Source organism: Nicotiana tomentosiformis, chromosome 12 (genome assembly GCF_000390325.3).
Source record: "Nicotiana tomentosiformis chromosome 12, ASM39032v3, whole genome shotgun sequence".
NCBI lineage: Eukaryota > Viridiplantae > Streptophyta > Magnoliopsida > Solanales > Solanaceae > Nicotiana > Nicotiana tomentosiformis.
Window position 1 is genome coordinate 94812924 of NC_090823.1, and position 18525 is coordinate 94831448.

General features: G+C 38.0%; 1 protein-coding gene across 2 annotated transcripts; it reads right to left on the reverse strand.

Annotated features, from left to right (window-relative positions):
- Positions 1-242: 242 nt before the first annotated feature.
- LOC104102454 (WD40 repeat-containing protein HOS15-like) lies at positions 243-10924 on the reverse strand. Of its 2 annotated transcripts, none has more exons than XM_018772914.3 (14): positions 10702-10924; positions 7148-7266; positions 6693-7056; positions 6450-6544; positions 6272-6318; positions 4938-5088; positions 4722-4785; positions 3669-3827; positions 3435-3556; positions 2930-3004; positions 2290-2343; positions 2117-2190; positions 1030-1104; positions 243-736 (listed from the first exon to the last, which is right to left on the reverse strand). In XM_018772914.3, the coding sequence occupies exons 1-14, from the start codon at positions 10760-10762 to the stop codon at positions 517-519; spliced, it is 1680 nt and encodes a 559-aa protein (XP_018628430.1). In that variant the 5' UTR covers positions 10763-10924; the 3' UTR covers positions 243-516. The 2 variants fall into 2 exon arrangements, with proteins under 2 accessions (XP_018628430.1, XP_009608456.1); XM_009610161.4 differs by having other exon boundaries at positions 7148-7293; positions 10702-10923.
- Positions 10925-18525: the final 7601 nt, after the last annotated feature.

The following is an 18525-nucleotide window of genomic DNA, read 5'->3' on the forward strand; positions in this document are numbered from 1 at the left end:
GTTAATTTAAAGATATAATTCAGGGAAGTTAAATGCCATGAAAGGATAAAATCGCATGCATCAAATATTACGGGGGAAAAAAGAAACTTAAGTAAGATAGTTTTTAGTCCCCGAATTATAATTTCCACATTATAATCCAGTATAACTTGTTCGCAAACCAATCCACCCCTTAGGATTTTGGAATCAATTTCGAGCAAGGAATAACAAGGTGGCTACATTACATCTAATCAGAATATTTGCAGTTGGACGACAAAATGCTGCTCTGACTTACGATAGTATAATCACAGCCATGTCAAATTTCGTTGCCAAAAGAATAGAGGAACAGTTATACTAGCAGCTATATCCCATGTCTAGGTCAGTGCCATAATCCTATCTGCACTTATCTACAATGATTTCAATTTTCAAATACATTTTGTTTGAGTTTCAATTGTTCTGCATTTCTACAAGTGTCCTAGGCAGAGTTTCTTCAGAAGTTCCTGCTTTGTTCCCAAGTCCTTGAAGGCTATTCCTCAAACTCTACATTCGAATATCAAGGACACAAACCACATTGTTTGCAAAACAAGCGGCGACCTTGTTGCCTTCCTTGTCCCAACACACTTCAAAAATACCGCCATCGCCAGTGTAAGTTCTTACAATCTTGGCCTCCTTCACTGACCATATATTCAAGCATTTATCCAATGATCCACTTGCCAAGTACTCACCGTTCGGACTAAATGCAACAGAGTAAACAGGATCCCTGGGTTTAAAATGGAAGAGAAAGTACAGAAAAAATGATTTTAAAAAATCCAACAAGACAATAAAAATATTTAAACATGTAAATGAAAAAAAAAATCATTTTCCCTCATTCTCACTCCACTCCCACCGGTACCTCACCCCCAGCAAAAAAAAGGACATAATGCTCTAGCCTATGATTTAACACTACCACATTGTTAACAGGAATTATTTCTTTTACGCTGTAATTTAATTAAGAGTGCCTTAATATTTCCTGAGTATCTTTCCAAGTAGACATAATGAGTTCACATCCATTACCTGTGGCCGTTCAAGCTGTGAAGAAGACGCCCTAGTTCAACATCCCATAGCTTCACAGTAGAGTCAAATGAAGCACTACACAAACAATAAAACGAAACCAATAATCTGAAAGAACTAAAAAGAAAAGTACAATATATTAGAATCTTTTCTGGAATCAGCACACACAAAGAAGCCATTTGCTGGACGGTTAAGGTGGAACTGTATCTCTCTAGATTATTTTTACTAAAAAGAATAACATGAATAAATCTTATCTAACTGAAGAGAAGGCTTACCTGCACCGAGACCCTAAGGATTTGCTAAGGGATAGTCGTTTCAGGTCCAGGGGAGGGGTACCGGTTAGGACTTTGGACACCAAATCAAGCAAGGGACTTGTTGGTTCAAACTTCCTTACTCATCTAAACGATTAGAACATCAATACATCTGACAAAATGTGCCTAGAAAATGTAACAAGCAGGCAACTAAATCCCCACCCCATATATAGCTATATTGTAACAAGTGAGATTGATGGAACTTGAAGCCTAAAGTGCAAAATAGAGCGGGGGCTGGAATAACTTCTGATTACATCCAACTCCACAGATCACCTAAGGATAAAGTGTAAAACTGTTTCTCCTTGTGCTTCATTTCATATCATGGTTTTTTATTGAAAATGGAGTTCAAAAAACAAAGACTTTGACACATGAGCAAAATGTATGTAACATACAAAGAGTACTCTTAGAATATTGTGGTTTTCAACATTCAATATCATTCCTATAAGTGCATGCACAATCAAGGTAAATGGGAATGCTAAGAATAAAGAGCTCCCAAATATGTAAAGGTGCCCGATATTTGCGGAAGGACCAAAGAGGAAATAATGTCATATAAAATGGAACAGAGAGTATTTCCTAATTAATCAGTGAAAACTGTGTCTGACAGAATAGAGAACCTTTATCACTTACCTAACAACAAAGATCCAATATTAATTAACAATACTAATATGAAATCTAATCGAGTGAGAATCTTGTGCTACCACCACATCTGACAGACAACTATAGTTGAAAGAATAATGTAATTTTGAAACATGTCCAGTACCAATAGATAGAATAATTACCTTGCCAGCAACAACTGTTTATTCGGATTGCTTGTACCAGGGCCAGTTGGACTCCATCTGATGGTATATATCTCCTAAAAGTTAATAGTCAATAGCTGATATGTCTGATTTGATTAAATTGTTTTAAAAAAAGAGCAGACTATAAGATGACATCATTATGTTATATGTGATACTTTGCCATGTTCTCTGAAATCATGCAGGCAGCCATCCTGTTTCGTGCTCCATATCTGCACAGACAAAAACGGATTATAGACCAAATCTATTTTATACAACACGATAAACACAATATCTTAGAAACAACATATTCGAAGTCCTCACTCAAACAACATGAAGCTATAAATCAACTTTCTCTAATATTTCTGTAATTATTTGAACTTCCTTGGAGTTACTGATTCAAGGTTTAGGAATCTAGGTAATGCAGATCTTTTCACATTAAGGAGGTCAAATATGAAACTAAGAGCTCACACCGTATCAACAATAAATTATGTATCTGCCAGACCTATTTAAGCTGATTTTGCTTGTGGAGAAACACTTGCAAATTCCACGACAAAGACATAAATTAGAGATTTTTTGATGAGTGAAAACAAAATGACAAGGAAATACCAGAGGAAAAATTCAAAAAGATGCATTAATATAATACACAAATTAGAACCTAAATGATAATACAAGGGTAATCAGCAAAGTCTAGATAACCAGAAGACCGTAAAAAGTAATATTCTGAATCATGTGGAGAAAAGGGACTGTAGCTGCTTCTTTTTTTCGATATAATTTACCTGCTATTAGTTTAAAAGGACATAATAAGTTAGGAATTACCTTAGCTGTGTTATCATCAGAACATGAAGCCAGCAAGAAACCTGAGGGGTCCCACTTGATAGCATTGACTTCACTCTGCAATGGCAAAGTCAACAACCATTTAAGAATATTGACAAAGGATACATCAATGTTCCAATTAAGCATCGCACACTAAGCTTCAGTATTCAACTTACTTAAGTTTGCACAAACAGTTCAAACAGAAAAGAGAACAAAAGATATAGAACTAGAATTGTTATGATAGAACCCAGAGAAGTTAACATTGATCAAAATGCAATGAGAATGATTCTTCTTTTATTTGATCAAACAAATTGTTCTGTGACCAGGGGAAGGATCAGAGAATTATTCCGCACATCATCTTGTTAAGCTGTAATAACCAGTGCACATACATCAAAGAGATAAAGAGAAAATGTACACTAATCCAATTTAATCTTCTTGACAAGCTCCACCTTTCAATAGCAACAAAATATTATGAAAGATTTTCCCACAAAAAGCAACTGGACCACACCTGATGTCCTGAGAAAGTTTTGACTGGTCGATTCTCTCCAATTTTACAGACGTGGATCACGTTATCAGTGGAGCAGGTTGCAAAAGAACTATTGTTTCGCCAATCAACATCAAGCGTGGGACCTGAATGGATTTATATAACAGTGAGAAAGCACACAAAAGAAACTCTATCCTTGCCAAGATATGGGGTAAAATATAAAAGCACAATTAAGGCAGAACAAGTACAACAAAACACCTGAATGAAATTCAAATTGCTGTTTCCATTCGCCAGACATCACATCCCAAACAATGGCAGTTGTATCAACACTACCGCTAAGGAGATAATCACCTTTCTTGTTCCACTTCAAGGAAAAGATTGGCCCTCTATGTTTGTTTAGAGTACTAACCAACTCCCCTGGATGAAAAGTCAGTTTATAGGATGGGAATCAGTAAGAGAAAACCAGACATGACACTATAAGATGATAAAGGTGTCACGAACAGTAAAGCCACGGAAACCTAAACACAAGCAACATCATTGAGTAAATAGTCCAGTTTGATAACACGTGGATAACACGAGTAGTTAAACAACTGCAAGGCTGAATAACTTGCTAATTAGTGAAAAGGCTAAAGCAATGAGATTCTGTAGAAAACAATGGGAAGGATTCTACATTCTTCAATCGTTTCAATGGGGTAAAGTACAAAAGTCAGGAATGGATCACATCAAGTTTGAGCATCAACCACTTGTCTTATAAGTTTTCGAATTTACAGATGCTTATTTTAACAGGCATGCAAATTCTTGACGTGGTGTAAAGTAAGTTAAAAATACCATTCGGTGACAGATGAGCTTACTCAAGATTGAGAACTAACATCCAAAAGAGTACACCATAGTGGCTGCCATTCGTCGGTGGCTACCATACCTGGAACTTATTTTACAATTATCCCTTCAAGTTCTCTGGAAAAGCTTGCGAGAAGGTTATTGGAACAAAAAAGTCAATTATGAACCAAGAGTACCCTAACATGATTTATGGACTTTGAAAACCTTAACCCATTGTCCTCCCAAAGAAGAATCTTTCCCAGCCTTCCTCATAGCTGCATATGAAGACTCTGGTAAAACTTCCCTCTACAAGGACATGGGTTGTTTCTTGGTGCCTTTTAGTTTCCATTAGATAACCAGGACATGAATAGTGTTGCCGTATTATGAAAATAATCCAAAGAACAAACTTAAGCAAACACATTCCCATAACCATCTTTTCAATGGACAATTGATACATTCAATCTTCAGATCCAGTTTTCCCCCCATGCCCCTTACCAGCTCGGTTCCAGATTCTGGCTTGGCCATCATAAGAACCTGTTGCAAGCAGGGTACCCTCGCCCTACACAAGAAGAAATCATAAATACAACATCAAATAATAACAAGAAAATCAAGTTGGTAACCCATAACCAATGCAGTCTAATTTCAGAAAGTCCACCAGAAAAGTATAGAAAACAACGAGAGTCAGCTCAAAACAAGCAGCAGAAAACTCACATTCCAATCAAGTGTTGTGACATCCTTGCTTTTCTCGTTTGCTCGACTTTTCAAATGCTTCAAAACCACAACATTTGGATGCCCGCTTGGGATTGTAGAATTACACGGACCATCTCCAATGGTCCAAATTCTAGCAGTAGAGTCTCCAGACCTAGGTTTGATATTACACAAGCTTAGCGATAAGAAAGATGGTTCCTTAGAAGAGTCCAAAACTACTCAACATTTTTACCAAAGAAAAACCACTTCATAGAATTTGACCTTTTAGAGCATATTAGAAAGTAGGGGCTGGGGGCAACAGATGCACCCAACTTTTATTGCCCCAGATGCACCCAACTTTTAAAAACAAACCAGTAATCAAAAGCCTTAAGTGTCATTATAATAAACCAATTTAACCACATGCTATTAACACCAGATCACCGATCAACATTCCAGTAATAAGAGTAGACACTGAACCTGACAAAGCGAATTACTCTAGTTGATAAAGACATATCATTGTCAAGATTTTCCAATTCGTTGGAGAGAACTAATTTGGAATATAATTCTAGTAAAGCCTTCGCGGGGGGAAGTCACATGACCAAATATATGCTAATTGAGGAGCCAAGCTGGAAAAATGGTTTGTCTTTGCAAATATTTAACAAGCTTAGTAGAGCACAGTCCACTAATCTGTGTAGAAAATGGTAATTTCATATTTGTATGAACTACTTGGTAATTATATTATAAAAAATAAGACTTTGTGACCGCACAAGACTGGTAGAAGTCCTTATCCTTTCACATATTAGAGAATCCATAAATTCTCGGCCAAGTATCTCCACTCTTCAGCAGAATAGTTCTTGTTGAATTTTTATTTCCGTTCATCTTCCTTTTTCTGGGGTGTGGTGTTTGCTATTCCGTACATATTCCTCGAAGGTTAATCTGCTTTCCTAGAATGAGAATCTCCTTTGCCTATCACATTTCCATAAGAAAAGAAAATGGAGTATACGGGAACATCTAGTGCATAAATGTTACTATGTCTAAAGCATTCCGCAGAGGACAACAGAGATTGCGCAGAGGATATTTAAGATGAACTAACTATTAAAGAACAAATTGATGTTGCAAGAGAACAAGAAGCAAATATTTGTAAATAAAACTATCACGATTATTTGGAAGTACAGTGCTTATGATGATTACTTCCAAAGTCGTAAATCACAATAGAATTCCTTCTCAAAAAAAAATCACAAGAGAATTTAAAACAGAAGTCTGAAAAATGAACATGACTTGAGTCATAAACAAGAGCACCAAAAGAAAGAAATGGTACTAATCATTTCAAAAAAGAAAGAAATGGTACTAATGCTTACCCAGATGCAAGAAGTGACCCTTCTGGACTCCAAGCACAGACAAAAACCTGGCATGAGCTTAGAAACAAGAGAAAATTGTTATGTATATATGAAGACAGAAAAAAGGAAAGATATATACAGGATCACCTATTGAGAAATCATGGCGGACTAGAAGAACTTTATAGACATGCAGCCAAACCTCAGAGGTATGCCCTTCCAAAACCACTACGTCACAACTTGGAATTTCACATGGCAAGGAGGTTGAGCTTGTGCAGATCTCCATAGGCTCCAAATCTATTTTGCAACTCAACAAGAAAAAACTTCAGAGTGGCAAAGACTAACAAAGAGAAGAGCAAAGTATCAGATGTAGAAATCTGTCAAAATATCCTGCATCTATAATGGTCGTAAGAATAGCAAGTTAGCTGAAATGGGAATGTGTTACCTCCAGCTTTTCCATTTTCTTCACATCTGGTAGTCTCTTTTTCTCCACTCAGTTTCAAATCCATAAGATCCTTGTGTGGTTTTTCTTTTTCTTTGCGCTTTTCTTTCTCCTTATTCTTTTCAACCCTTTCTCTATCCCGTTCTCGCTCTTTTTCCCTCTGTTGTTTTTCCTTCTCTCTTTCTTTTACAGGTTCTCGTTCATGGTCCCTCACATGGTCAGCATTCGCCTTGTCCTTCCCCCTAGGTTTATCTTTCTGAAGCTTTTCCTTTTTCTCTTTTATTATTTTTTGCAGCTCGTACACATCCTTTGTAATGAGATCCAAAGGTTGTAGAAACTGGAAGTCTTCATCCATATCGGTATCATCCTGCATCCCTTAGTTATAATTGGTTAGTTCAGAGTTTTCAAAAGAGCTCAACTTCAGACCCAAAATCAGAATATCGAAATTTTTGCCTTACATTGCTTAAATTTGCTTCCAGTTCAAGATACTGAATACCCTTTTGCACAAAGGTAACAAGAGCACCTGGAGGGACTAGATTTGCATCTATTGTGCTCTTGTTGATCCCCGCCTCGTATCCTAAAGCAAAGGCTGAGTGTGAGAATCCTGAAAAAGATATCAGTAAACCAGTAGACTGATTAAACTGCTTTTCTAGGATTCGATCTTGGTACTAGTCCATCAGGATGAAGGTCAAGGCATAGGCCTATTAGCTAAGCAAATTCAATGAAGCAACAACTGGTACCACAAAGAACAGCTATAAACTAGAGAGTCTTGATCAACTTGGAAGATCATTTAAAGTAGCTGAAATTACTGAAATTTCATCTGTTCAATCAAGTAAGGGAAGCTGAATGGATTTTGTAACTGTCTAAATCTTATTATTATCCATTTTCTTTTTAGTCTGAATACTCAGGAGCTAAGACCGTTCCCCTCATCAGCCATGCATAAACTAAACCCATAATTGAAATAAGCACGACAATGAATGCTTCAAAAAACCCCTTTATAGATAAGAAAGCTCATGAGACTGAAAGATAATTGTTTGTCATCCAGAAAAAAAGAAAGCAATAAGCGCTTCAACTAAAATTGAAATAGAAAGCACATGAAATGAACACCTGACAGTCCTATCACCTTAATGGCTTCACCATAGCAAGATATGCCCATCCTAACAGAACTAGTGAAGTAAGGACATGTCAACTCGATGAAATTAAATCAGAAGCATTTGAGGAAGACGCTCATTTTTTATAGCGCATCCTCCATTTGCGCTCTTTCAGTAGTTCTGGTGGAAATAACAGCTTCTCACAAAGAGTCCAAAAAAGGAGGAGAGATCCAACGAAGTGAAGGCATATCAGATATCACTAGATCAATTGCCAGAGTAGTATTTCATATGCAAGTTATTTGCCTCTAAATGGAACATGACAAATTGCAGAGGGTACTGTAATATGTTGGTGCTGAAGCTCAAAGCTAGATAGTACCTCTAAATAGAATATCACAACTTGCAGAGGGTGCTGTAGAGTGTAGTCTGTTAATGCTGAAGTCAAAGCTAGAGAGGCCTCATATGTTCTTAAAGAAATATCACTAGGTCAAACGAAAAGATCTCATCTCAGTTTGCTCTTTAAAATAATCCATCCTCGAGTACTTAATAGGATGCAATGCCACTTGTGTGGTTATGCAGGAATAGGCATTTCATGAATTAAAACTGTCACCGGAAATATAATGTCTAGATAGGTCAAACATATCCTTTCTAGATGTATTGGTGCCAGGGGAAATCCTGATCCACTTCAACCCCCAAGAAATTCAAAGATAAGCTGGAAAGGTAGAACTCATTACCAAAACTTCAGCCTCAGTTCACTGCACCAGTTTATAGCTAATATCAAATGCAATTGTGAATGCTCAACATAGGCACTTTTAGACTCTAACTTTAGCCATTTCATCTGCCTTCCTCCCATATATATGCGACTTGACAAATACTGTCGCAAATTTTTACAGCCACATATAGTTTTGGTCCAACAAAGTAAGATGTTAAAATGACAAAAGGGACAAAAGCATGTGACTTGCACTTGCCTGATTGTATTGGTGGAAATGGAATCAAAAACAGGTGTTCTGCACTTTCTCAAACCCCATCTAACCCCGACACACAAACAGACACTCTCTCTCTCTCTCTCTCACACACACACACACACAAGAGAGAGAGAGAGAAAGAGAGAGATCCTTCCTTGCCAAAAGCTTCTTTCTGGCAAAATAGTGAAATCACCAGCCCCTATTTTCAAACTATTTCCAATTGTGAATAAAGGATAGAGCTTCCAAGGATGTAGAATACTAAGTGCAGAACTTCCATCTTTCATGCCCAGCCGAACCCTTCTTTAGTGCAAATATCCACCAAGGTCACAGCCCCTCAAGATCTCGAAGCTTCCTGCGTAAAACTTCTTCTCTTCCTCTCACCCCCCCCCCCACACACACCCCCCCACCCCAACCCAAAATAACTGTGCATCCATTAGTCCCACTTTGCTGGGCTTACCACTCAGTTATTGCCCAAGAAATGAGTGAGATTAACCAATATAGACGTTCAGAAGGAATGAAATTCTTCTCAAACATATGTATGAATTAAGTAGCCCAGATGGAAGAAGAGCTACAGTTAGTAAGCTGGAGTTGGGCAACGACAAAGCAAATGATCATTTTGCATTTTGGAATTTTCCCTGAACGAAGGTACTTTTAAGGCAATTGGCATTTGTAAGTTTCAGAACTATTTCTGTCAACCTGTATCTAGTTAATTTATTTTAAGGTTTAGTACATACTTCTTTTGTGATTTTGGGTGGGCACAACAATTTAAGGTACCTGTACTGTTAAGAAATGAGAAAACAGTTACCTTCTCAGGGCTTTTTGCACTTCAGTTTTATTCCTTTTAATGTGTATGGTTATGTACTGCTGTTGATTTTTGGTTGGGCAGTGAGGAGTCAGGAAGAAGTCTAGGTGAAGGAGATAGAAAGTACGGTGGTTGGTGAGGATTGCGTTTCTCGTAAAATCTGGATAAAAGATGACAAACACATGCCACATGCTTTTTTTTTAATCAGTAGCACAGCAACCGGACATGCCACGTGCTTTTTTCTCCATGTTTGAGCGCCACAATTACTTTTGAGACAAAAGAGTTTGGGGATCGAGAGGCATGAGACTAGTCTCTCTCAAATCATATTGAAGGACGACGGCAAAGTAGGCAACACATGTTCCAGACTGAATATGTCTTCTTTTCTCCTAAATGGTATGGTAAGCATGGCTACACTTAAAGCCCTAGGAATTTTTGCATTCTATTCTTTTCTCTTTTACTATCACCAGGAAAAATTCAAGTGTGCTAGCTCCCAACAGGCCCAACCTCTCTCCTCCTAGATGAATTCTCAAATTTTAATAGCCAAAGATAATAGTCTATCCATCCTATGTTGTTTGACACTATATTCTTTTTAGAACGTCCCAGATTACTTGAGAGTATTGCATTTCTATAAAACTTTCACAAATTTCAAAACACAAATTTCAAAAATAATTTTTCAGCTATTATTTTAATATTTTCTTCTACTGTCACTAAAATATATATTAGCATCTTAACTTCTGTCTCTAGTCAAACACCATCATATATAATGGAACGGAGAGAGTAATATTCTTTAATAGTCAACAATTTGATTTTCTTATTTAAATAACGAGACTAGCCAATTTCTCTTTTTACCAATCGTAATGCAAATTGCCCGAGTAGTCCTAGCCACTACTAGATGAAGTCAATTTTATTCTCGACAATCATTATGCCCTAGAAATAGTTACAGCAAAATGTACAACAGGCAGAATTAAAATCGTCTATGTAAGAAAGTGAAGATAATATAAGAAAAAATCGAGATCTAATTAAAACAAGAAGTTTACAACAGAAACGCAAAATCAAATTCTCCAAATAAAACTCTAATAAACATGTCAAGAACTATGAATAATAATATAATATAAATTGAGATTAACAATAGCTAATTGAACCCTAAAATGAAGTACCTGATTCATGAAGGTATCGGAAAACGAGGTAGTTTAACTCCGCGGAGGTTATGGAGATCATTGTTGTGAATCGCCGTCGGCGTAAACAGACATATAGGCTACTCTCGGAGAGTGTAGAGAGAAAAAATGGGAAGAGGGAAATGGGATAGAATGACGTTACAATTATAAATGTTTCGTTCCAAAAGGCGTTTTGAATCAGGTGTCTAAAATACGCCTCATATATAAGTCAACTGGTGGGTATGGTGGAACTTCTGCTTATTAATTCTCTGGGTAACATATTAATTTCATTAATTAATTGGACTACAATAATTTGCAGAATGGGGTCCTGTTTTATGGATCTTTTGATTTTATCTTTAATTTTCAAATAGAAAATTAACTTTGAATAAAACTGATTCATTTAGGAATCCATTAGGTACGTTTCTTGTTAATCGGATTTTGGTAATTTTTATAATAAATGTTAATTTGAGTGCCCGTATGAATTACTAAGAAATTGGTTCTTTACCGTGTTCATTAAGCGAAAAGTATACGAGCAATAAAATGAACACAGTGATTTTTACGTGGAAAATCACCCGGCTCAAAGGTGCAAAAACCACGACCTACCAAGTAGGATTTTCAGTTCTAACTCTACTAGAACAATGAGCCAAAATGTATCAATTACAATGATGTAATTAAATACTCTCCAGTATTACTACTCTTATTTGATTCACAAGTACCTCTAACTTGTAAAACCAAACACTCACTCCAACTCACTAATTGTTTATAACACTTGATTACAACTTAATTTCCTAAAACGCATTTACTATACTAACTCGAGAAGAGTACAAGACAAGTACTAAACACAAGTGAACCACTTTATGACTATGTTGTTGATGTGTAAAAGGATAGTTTAGAAGTCCAAACTCAATTCTATTTAAACACGACTTGAGATCTTCTAGGAGTCATATTCATAGTCAGCTTTCTCTTTGATAGGACTCCTACTGTTCTAAGGATTCCACAAGCTTCAAGACTTTTATCTCTAACGGACTTATCCATATCTTCTTGAGCAACGACCTTTATCACTTACAACAACCATCTTTCACTAAACTCGGACCTGGTAACTTTAAGATAAAGTTACATTGTCTTATACAAACGTACAAGTATCAATCATGAGGAGTTGATCATTTAACCTAAGAAGCTAGTTGTTCACAATAGTTAAGCAGCTACATTGAGGATCTGATTCTTTGAATAATTAGTCATATTAATTAGTCATATTTTGTTAATCATCAAAACTTTAATACTCTAACAATAAATTACATCATATAGCATTTCTAGAATAAACAACATCATATAGCTGATTAGCTTCTGTTCGATAACGTAGACTGTAGAGCCTAAAATCAGTACTTGGTACATTATTCCTTGTGTATCACTATTTGCAATTATCACTTGTTTTTCCTTTGCAATTTATGTTGTTTCAATTTTTTGAGATTGGAAAAACTTTCATATACTATAATTATTGTGGCAGATATCTTACCATACTTGGCCGTAACTTTTCATAGTGATTTCTTGCATTCCTTCACTAAATATTTTCCTTTATCACTGTGGCTCAGATGATGTTGTAGACATATAAATTTTATTAAAATTAAATCCATAAAATAATTTGAACTATATTTTAAATTCAAGATATTAGTTCAAATAAATATTATGGGCTAATTTAATTGAATTAATTATATAAGTCCAATATATATAGATTAAATAAATAAGTCTTAATCCATTGGGCTAGCCCATTTAATTGGACTAAAGTGATGAGCCCACTTCATTAAGCCCAAGATGTCATCTTCCTATAGGCCCAATTTGGTGCCACGTGTCAAATGACGTGGCACGCCAAGTCAAACGAAAGAGCCATTATGATCGTACCACGTGTCAAAATGACAAAGCATGCCAAACCAAATTAAAAGGCCAATGAAACCGCGCCATGTGTGCAAGTGACATGTTCTGGCCAATCAAATACGGCCATGTCACACTTCAATTTAATTAGTCGGAAAGAGTTTGTTCTTATCATAACTCCTCCCTTCCACAACTATAAATAGGGGTCTTCATAACCCAAAAAAGACACTAGAAGTTATAACAAGAAGCAAGAAAGAGCTCGTGGATCAAACGCTGCAAATTCTTCCACAAGTTCAAACTTCAAGCAAGCAAGTTTAAGTTCAAGCTCAAGAACAAAGAACAAATCAAGTTCAAGTTCAAGCAATCAAGCCCAAGCTCAAGAACGAAGAACAAATCAAGATTCAAGGAGTACGAGTTCAAATCAAAGTTCGTGCTAGTTGAATTCAAGATCATCGTTCGTGGCAACAACTACATATTCAAGATCAAGCTCAAAGGCCCTTGAATTTATTTACTATTGAAAAGAAGAATCGGAGGATTCATAGAGATTGTACACTCAAATTATTTGAAATCAAATACTACGATTGTTGCGATATTTTTCGGTCTTGATTTTATTTTCTTGACGCAATTTATTGTCTACAAATTCTGGCATGCCTAGTGGGACAATCTCTACCTCTCATCTCAACTTTTCAAATCACCAAAGTCCAAGAACATTGAAATGGCTTCAAAGAAAATCAACTCCAGTTCAACTTCTACCAAGGTTGCTAATTTCAGGTTCTATGCTGATGTGGAAAGTATCCTCGATGTTACCTTTGGAAGCTTTGGACCAGTTACGAGGAGCAAAGCAAGCTCGTTAGGAAAACAAGCACCCCAAGTGCCGTCCGCATCAACCCCTGTTTTCGGATCTTCATCCTCAAAAGGAGCAAGATCTTCCACAAACGTACCCGAAGGAGGAAGCGATGTTGCTGAAAAGATCAAGAAAACTCTTGCTCTGCTTGACCTCTCTGGATCCAAGAACTTGACTGTGAAGGAAGATGATGATGCTTCAAGTGATGGATCCTCCCCACTTACACCGCGTATCGTGATCCATTCGAGAATCAATCTGTGTGACAATCCATGCTACTCCCCATCATCTACAACAATCATGCAAGCTATGGTGACAAACACTTCATATGTAGAAGAGTAGTTGGCGAACTTGGCGGAAGCAATCGCTGGCTTGACCAAGTGTATGCAAAATCAAGATGCTAGAATTGACAAGCTAACAGACAGGGTGGGAATCTTGATGGAAGAAGAATCCACCCATGCACCTGGCAAGCTCCCAGAAGTTCCAGAGATTGATTCTCCCTTGATACGAGTAGCATCCGCTAAGGCTATCCTTGTCTCATCTGAAGGGATGATTCCCATCGATCAACTGAAGGAGTTTATTGAAGGAACTATTAAGAATAAATATGAAGTTTCTGCCAAGTCCTCCCTTACATATGCAAAGTTATACACTGTAAGGGTCGATATGTTGAAGATGCCTGCTGGCTATCAACCTCCAAAGTTTCAACAATTTGATGGTAAAGGTAATACAAAGCAACATGTGGCGCACTTTGTTGAGACTTGCAACAACGTTGGGACTTATGGAGATTACTTTGTCAAACAGTTTGTACGCTCGCTAAAAGGAAATGCTTTTGATTGGTATACAAACCTCGAGGCGGGATCTATTGATAGCCGGGATCGACTAGCGCAAGAGTTCCTCAATCGCTTTTATAGCACAAGGCGCACTGTGAGCATGGTGGAACTCACAAATACTCGTCAATGGAAGGGTGAACCAGTTATCGACTTCATCAAGCGTTGGAGGAACGTAAGCCTCAACTGTAAAGACAGGTTTAGTGAAGCTTCTGCCATAGAGATATGCATCCAAGGCATGCATTGGGGATTGCGCTACATCTTGCAAGTTATCAAGCCTAGAACATTTGAAGAACTTGCAACTCGTTCCCATGACATGGAATTGAGCATGGCCTCCACTGGAAATGAAAGGCTGCCCATCTATGAACCTCGCAAAGGGAACGACAAGCAAGAAGTCAGATTTGTACAAAGATCTGAAAACAAAGAATTTATGAATGTCAATACATTACGTGTGAAGTTCACGATGAAGGTGAGCAAGAAGTAGAGTATGAAATCCACTTCGTTTCAAGATAAGCCAAGTGGAAAGTTGACTCTAAAAGAAATGCAAGAGAAAGAGTACCAATTTCTGAATTCTGATGTGCCAGCCATTTTCGAAGAACTCCTCGAGTTAAATCTCATTGAGCTTCCGGAGATGAAGCGGCCAAATGAAGGTGGGAAAACTCATGATCCAAATTACTGCAAATATCATCGACTTGTGAGCCACCCTCTGGAGAAGTGCTTTGTCTTCAAGAACAAAGTTATGGACTTGGCTCGTGAAAAGAAGATCGTGCTTGAAGATGAGAAAGCAAGTGCAAACCAAGTCTCTATCACATTTGGCTCATTCAGTCCAGACGAATTATATAGCTTTAAAGAAAGTAAAGATGAAGAATTACTGGAGAACAACAAAGTTGAAGACGATCAACCTGAGGATGATGAAGGTTGGACATTAGTGACTCGTCGTAGGCACCACAGAAGGAGCCCACGAAAAGAATCAGTAGAACAACCAATAAGGAAAATGATGGTAAAAAGACTAAGGAGATGGAATCCAGTTAAACACTTAAAGAAATCAAAAGTGGAGGTACACCACTCTCAAAAGCCACGACATCCAGTGACCTTGGAGGAGTTTTTACCAAGTTGGTTCCGCACGAAGATTTCCCATGAGGGTATTGATGCCTCATGTTGCCATGCTGACAAAGGGGAAGAAAAGAGTGATGACCTACCGTTGGCACCATCTTCGGAAAAGATCATCGAGTCCACTCCTCAAGAAGTTAATGCTTGTGAGAAAAAAGTCACGTTCACAAATGACGATCTTATGCTAGGTGACACTCTTCATAACCGCCCATTGTACCTAGTTGGCTATATGCGTGATGAAAGGGTAAATCAAATTTTGGTTGATGGAGGATCCTCAGTGAACATTTTTGCAATTCGCACTGTGAAAGAACTTGGTATTCCCATGAACAAAATCTCAGAAAGTCATGTGATGATCCAAGGATTCAACCAGGGGGGAAAAGAGCCATAGGCGCGATCAGGCTGGGAATCACCATTGAAGATATGCAATCAAGTGCATGGCTGCATGTGATCAATGCAAAGACTTCATACAACGTCTTGCTTGGAAGGCCTTAGATATATGAGAATAAAGTGGTTACATCTACCTACCATCAATGTTTGAAATACTACGAAGGTGAAGTCGAGAAGAAGATAATTGCTGATGACGAGCCATTCACCGAGGCTGAGTCACACTTCGTCGATGCAAAGTTCTATTTAAAGAACCGCATTGTAAAGGAGCTAAAAGTTGATGATCTCATGAATGACAAGGATGACGAGTCCATGGTTAAGAGAGCTGAGGTGGTTGCCGACAAAACCAAAGTTGTTGCTGAGAAGGTACACCCCAACCAAAATAAGTCTCATAAGGGGAACATTGTGTCTCACGGCAAGAAAGTAACTCCTCTGCTCCAATACATCCCTAAAAAGAAGAAAGATGAAGGTGAATCATCTAATCTCCAAACTAACATGCTAAAGTGGTTAACTCTTCTGGTCAAACGAATTGAGGCAGTAAAGTCATCCTCAATACCGCTTGCAGGGTTTGTGGCCCAAAATCGTTTGCAGAATGTGGCACTCCCTACAAAGCGAACAGATAAAGGTTTTGATCCTAACGCTTACAGGCTATTTGCAAAAGCTGGATATAATCCTAATGAGCCGTCAAAGTTAGGGAAGCTACCATCAAAAGCTGCAACGAGACAACTACGTGAAGGTTTGGGATACAAACAACTGTCACCAGTGCGCATCTCCATAAGAAGGGCGAGCAACAATTATATCACTATGGAAAATGAATATGCCACTTCTAACAAGCTGTCTGTCTTTGATCGACTTGGAAAATCAACTGTGAGGACTTCCGTGTTTGAGAGATTGGGTCCATTAAAGAAGGGGAACAAGTTCCAGAGAAATTTTCAAAGCATAAGAACACCCGCTTCACCCAAAATTCAGAAGATCTCTAAGGATTTCCAAAGTTTGGTTTCTTCTAGAATGAGGCGACAAACAAAACTTGTGGTTTCATGCAAAGAAGTACTGAAGGTAAGGCCATATATTGTGGTCTACACTAAGGAACATGAAGAAAGTGTGGGTTCTTCATATCATGTTATTGTACAAGGCAAGAATGGTGTTCCATCTTCAATGGAGGATAATGCAGAATTGGAGGATATTTCACCATGTTATCACATATCCTTCAACAATGGGGATTCTCAAGAAGATGAAGATGCTGGAGATGCTCCACCTGAACTTGAAGAAGGAGTGAAAACTACAGTTGATGCCTTAAAATAAGTTAACCTTGGCATCGATGAAGAACCAAAACCCACCTACCTAAGTGCTTTACTAGAAGTTGATGAAAAAAACACTTATATTGAGTTACTGAAACAGTTCAGGGATGTCTTTGCTTGGAGCTACAAAGAGACGCCTGGCTTGGATCCTAAAGTAGCAGTCCATCACCTTACCGTCAAGAATGGCGCTCGTGCTGTTAAACAAGCCCAAAGGCGCTTTAGGCCGGACCTGGTTCCCTTAATTGAAACAGAAGTTAACAAACTCATCGAAGCTGGCTTTATTCGTGAAGTTAAATACCCAACATGGGTTTCAAGTATTGTTCCTATAAGGAAGAAAAATGGCCAGATTCGAGTGTGCGTTGACTTCAGGGATCTCAACAATGCGTGTCCCAAAGATGAATTCCCGCTTCCTATTCCAGAGCTGATGATCGATGCTACTACTGGGTATGAGGCAATATTGTTTATGGATGGTTCGTCAGTCTATAACCAAATTTGCATGGCATCAAAAGATGAAGATCTTACTGCATCCCGCACCCCCAAAGGTATTTATTGCTACAGGGTAATGCCTTTTGGCTTGAAGAACGCTGGTGCTACTTATCAAAGGGCTGTGCAGAATACTTTTGATGACCTTCTCCACAAAAATGTCGAATGCTCTGTGGACGACTTGGTGGTAAAATCAAGAAATAGGGGCGACTAGTTGAAAGACTTGAGAATGGTGTTTGAGTTGCTCCGGAGGTACCAACTTAGGATGAATCTATTGAAATGCGCCTTTGGAGTTACTTCCGGAAAGTTCCTTGGTTTCATTGTCCGACATCGAGGGATTGAAATTGATCAAGCCAAAGTAGATGTAATCTTGAAAATGCCTGAGCCTCGGGATATTCACGAATTGAAAAGTCTGCAAGGAAAGTTAGCGTACCTTAGGAGATTCATCTCAAACCTAGCTGGGAGGTGCCAACCATTCAGTCGCCTTATGAAGAAAGGTGTCCCTTTCAAATGGGACCAAGCATATAGCAATGCCTTTGAGAGCATTAAATCCTACTTGATGAAGCCTTCGATTTTAGCAGCCCCTACACTTGGAAAGCCATTGATACTATATATTTCAGCACAAGAAAGGTCTGTTGGAGCGATGTTGGCCCAAGAAAAAAGTGAGGGGAAAGAAAACTCTCTTTACTACTTGAGCAGGATGATGACACCAAACGAGCTGAATTATTTACCAATTGAAAAGTTGTGTTTGGCACTAGTCTTCTCAATTCAAAAGTTGAAGCACTACTTTCAAGCTCATGTTGTTCGTCTTGTTTCTAAAGCAAATCCCATCAAGTTCGTGATGTCAAAACCTGTTCTTAGTGATCGACTATCGAGATGGTATCTCCAATTTCAACAATTCGAGATTTTGTACATCCCTCAAAAGGCTGTAAAAGGACAAGCATTGACAGACTTCTTGGCAGATCACCCTATACCTGATAATTGAGAGCTAACTGATGAACTGTATGATGAGGACACA

Bases quoted from the DNA above. Each gene is read 5' to 3' on its own strand.
- LOC104102454 (XM_009610161.4), bottom strand. From the start codon at position 10,762: ATGATCTCCATAACCTCCGCGGAGTTAAACTACCTCGTTTTCCGATAC. The intron at 6,319-6,449 runs GTTTGGCTGCAT...AGCTCATGCCAG, and splicing joins TGGAAGGGCATACCTCTGAG to GTTTTTGTCTGTGCTTGGAG. The intron at 2,344-2,929 runs GTAATTCCTAAC...TTGTCTGTGCAG, and splicing joins CTGATGATAACACAGCTAAG to ATATGGAGCACGAAACAGGA.